The sequence below is a fragment of the Rhincodon typus genome, unplaced genomic scaffold (genome assembly GCF_021869965.1).
Source record: "Rhincodon typus isolate 14 unplaced genomic scaffold, sRhiTyp1.1 hic_rhity00014957, whole genome shotgun sequence".
Taxonomy (NCBI): domain Eukaryota; kingdom Metazoa; phylum Chordata; class Chondrichthyes; order Orectolobiformes; family Rhincodontidae; genus Rhincodon; species Rhincodon typus.
In genome coordinates, this window is record NW_025980595.1 from 2,741 (window position 1) to 4,631 (window position 1,891).

Genomic DNA, 1,891 nt, shown 5'->3' on the forward strand with positions numbered 1-1,891 from the left:
CAGTGGTTAGCACTGCTGCCTCACAGCACCCGAGGGACCCAGGTTCCATCCCAGTATTGGGTGACTATCTGTGTGGGGTTGCTCTGGTTTCCTCCCACATTCTAAAGACATGCAGGTTATGGGGATTGGCAATGCTAAATTTAGTGTCCAGAGATGTGTGGTTTAGCTGTGGGAAAGGGTAGGGGCACTTGGTCTGGGTGAGATGCTGTTTAGGGGGTCAGTGTAACTTGATGGGCTGAATGGCCACTTTCTGCACTGTAAGGATTCTATGGTAAATGTGTTTCAGAGAAAGATCATCATGTTAACTTTGTAAAAAATACCTGTCAAGTCAGATTTCATTTTGGGATCTGACTTTTCCTGGTGTATGTCACAGTCAGAATGTGTCGTATGACACTGTTTGTGGATTCAAATGTACAGAGTACACAGTCTAATATTGTTCGTGTTAATAACTGTTCATGGTCTTGTTTCTTGATATTGTTTCACCTGTACATTGGCCGGATAGCAAACTTGAGAGTGGAGAAATAACCTGATTCACAGCCGAAGAAAAAGAGCCCTTGGCCTTTGAAGGAGGGGAGAATAGCATTGCCTTCCTTGACGTCATGCACATATGATACATAATTGTTGTTACAAAGAAGGAGCACTTTGTTTTGGTACTGAACAGAGCTCTCTTTGTTCTGATTCTTCATGTTTAAGGTTGCAATGGGATAGATATTGTAGGGACAGCGCACATTGCTCCTTTTACAGCTTTGAGAACTTGTATGGTAGTGAGCAGTCCATGATACAGTGTCTGAATTGTAGAAGGCGCTGGTGAACCTGGCAGTTTGGAAGGTAATGGTTGGTGAAGATGGCTGAGTGAAGCTGACCTGATGGACATACTGATAACCGTTATAGTACATGGAGGATGAGGAGCGCATGTGGCTGATTGGGTCAATGTCTAACACAGCGCTCCATTCGGAGGATATATAAATTCTGGGCTCCAAGCTGAGGTCAGAGAAATGCCTTTCTTTGTTAAGCTGCTCAACTGATACTGAATGAAACTCAAATGCTTTCAGAAATCTCTTGAGAAAGAAACCATCATGTTCTTCATACAGTTTTGACTGTAGCTGAATCCGGGAGAGGTCTTCTGGAGCAATCATGTGAAAGCGTATCTTATCCATGAGCTCATGGGTTAGCTCTGTTTTCTTCTTGTGAATGATCCAGGTTTCAACAGCTTTAAACAAAGTCAGTTCATTCCAGATGACAATGTCTGACCTGAGCAGGAGAGTGTTCAGCTGATCTCCAGTCACCTCATACCAGCTCGGAGACCTAATGAATGTTTCACAATTCCAAGCGAAATACTCCATACAAATCTCTTTCAGCAGAGGATCTTTCACAGACTCGGCATAGTTATACAGCTCGAGCTGGTGTTTGAAGGAAGGATCCTGGGGCAGTAGTTTATAAAACAGTTTATCGCAGTAATCACGAATTGCAGTAACACCATAATTGGACGCCAGGTTATGAATACACTTGATTGATGACAGATTGATGTCAATTTTCTTGGTGTAAAAATACCTGAGGAAGAAATGGAGAGATAAGAAAAAGGGGACAATGAGTTAATGTATGAAGTATTTCTCAGCCTGTCCAAATCCCACTGAAATATCTCTGTATCCTCCTCACAGCTCACCCACCCACCCAGCTCTGCATCATACACAAACTGGGATATTACATTGAGCTCCCTCATCAGAACAATTTATATGTCACAGGAACAGAAGAGCAGAATATTTCTTTAAAACTCTCCATGGTGTAAATGTTGGTATTTAGTGAGATTTGGGTTTGCTCATACAGAGCATCCGGACCATGTACAGTCAGCAAATGAGGAAGGGAAATATCATACAATCGTAAAATCGTACAG

At 42.5% G+C, this 1,891-nt stretch overlaps 1 protein-coding gene across 1 annotated transcript; it reads right to left on the reverse strand.

Annotated features, from left to right (window-relative positions):
* Positions 1-479: 479 nt before the first annotated feature.
* LOC109925325 (galectin-3-binding protein) lies at positions 480-1,556 on the reverse strand (the record flags this gene model as incomplete). The annotated part of the gene is made up of 1 exon (XM_048594801.1): positions 480-1,556. A coding segment is annotated over one exon (1,077 nt), but the record flags the coding sequence as incomplete, so codon positions are not given.
* Between the last annotated feature and the right edge of the window lie 335 nt (positions 1,557-1,891).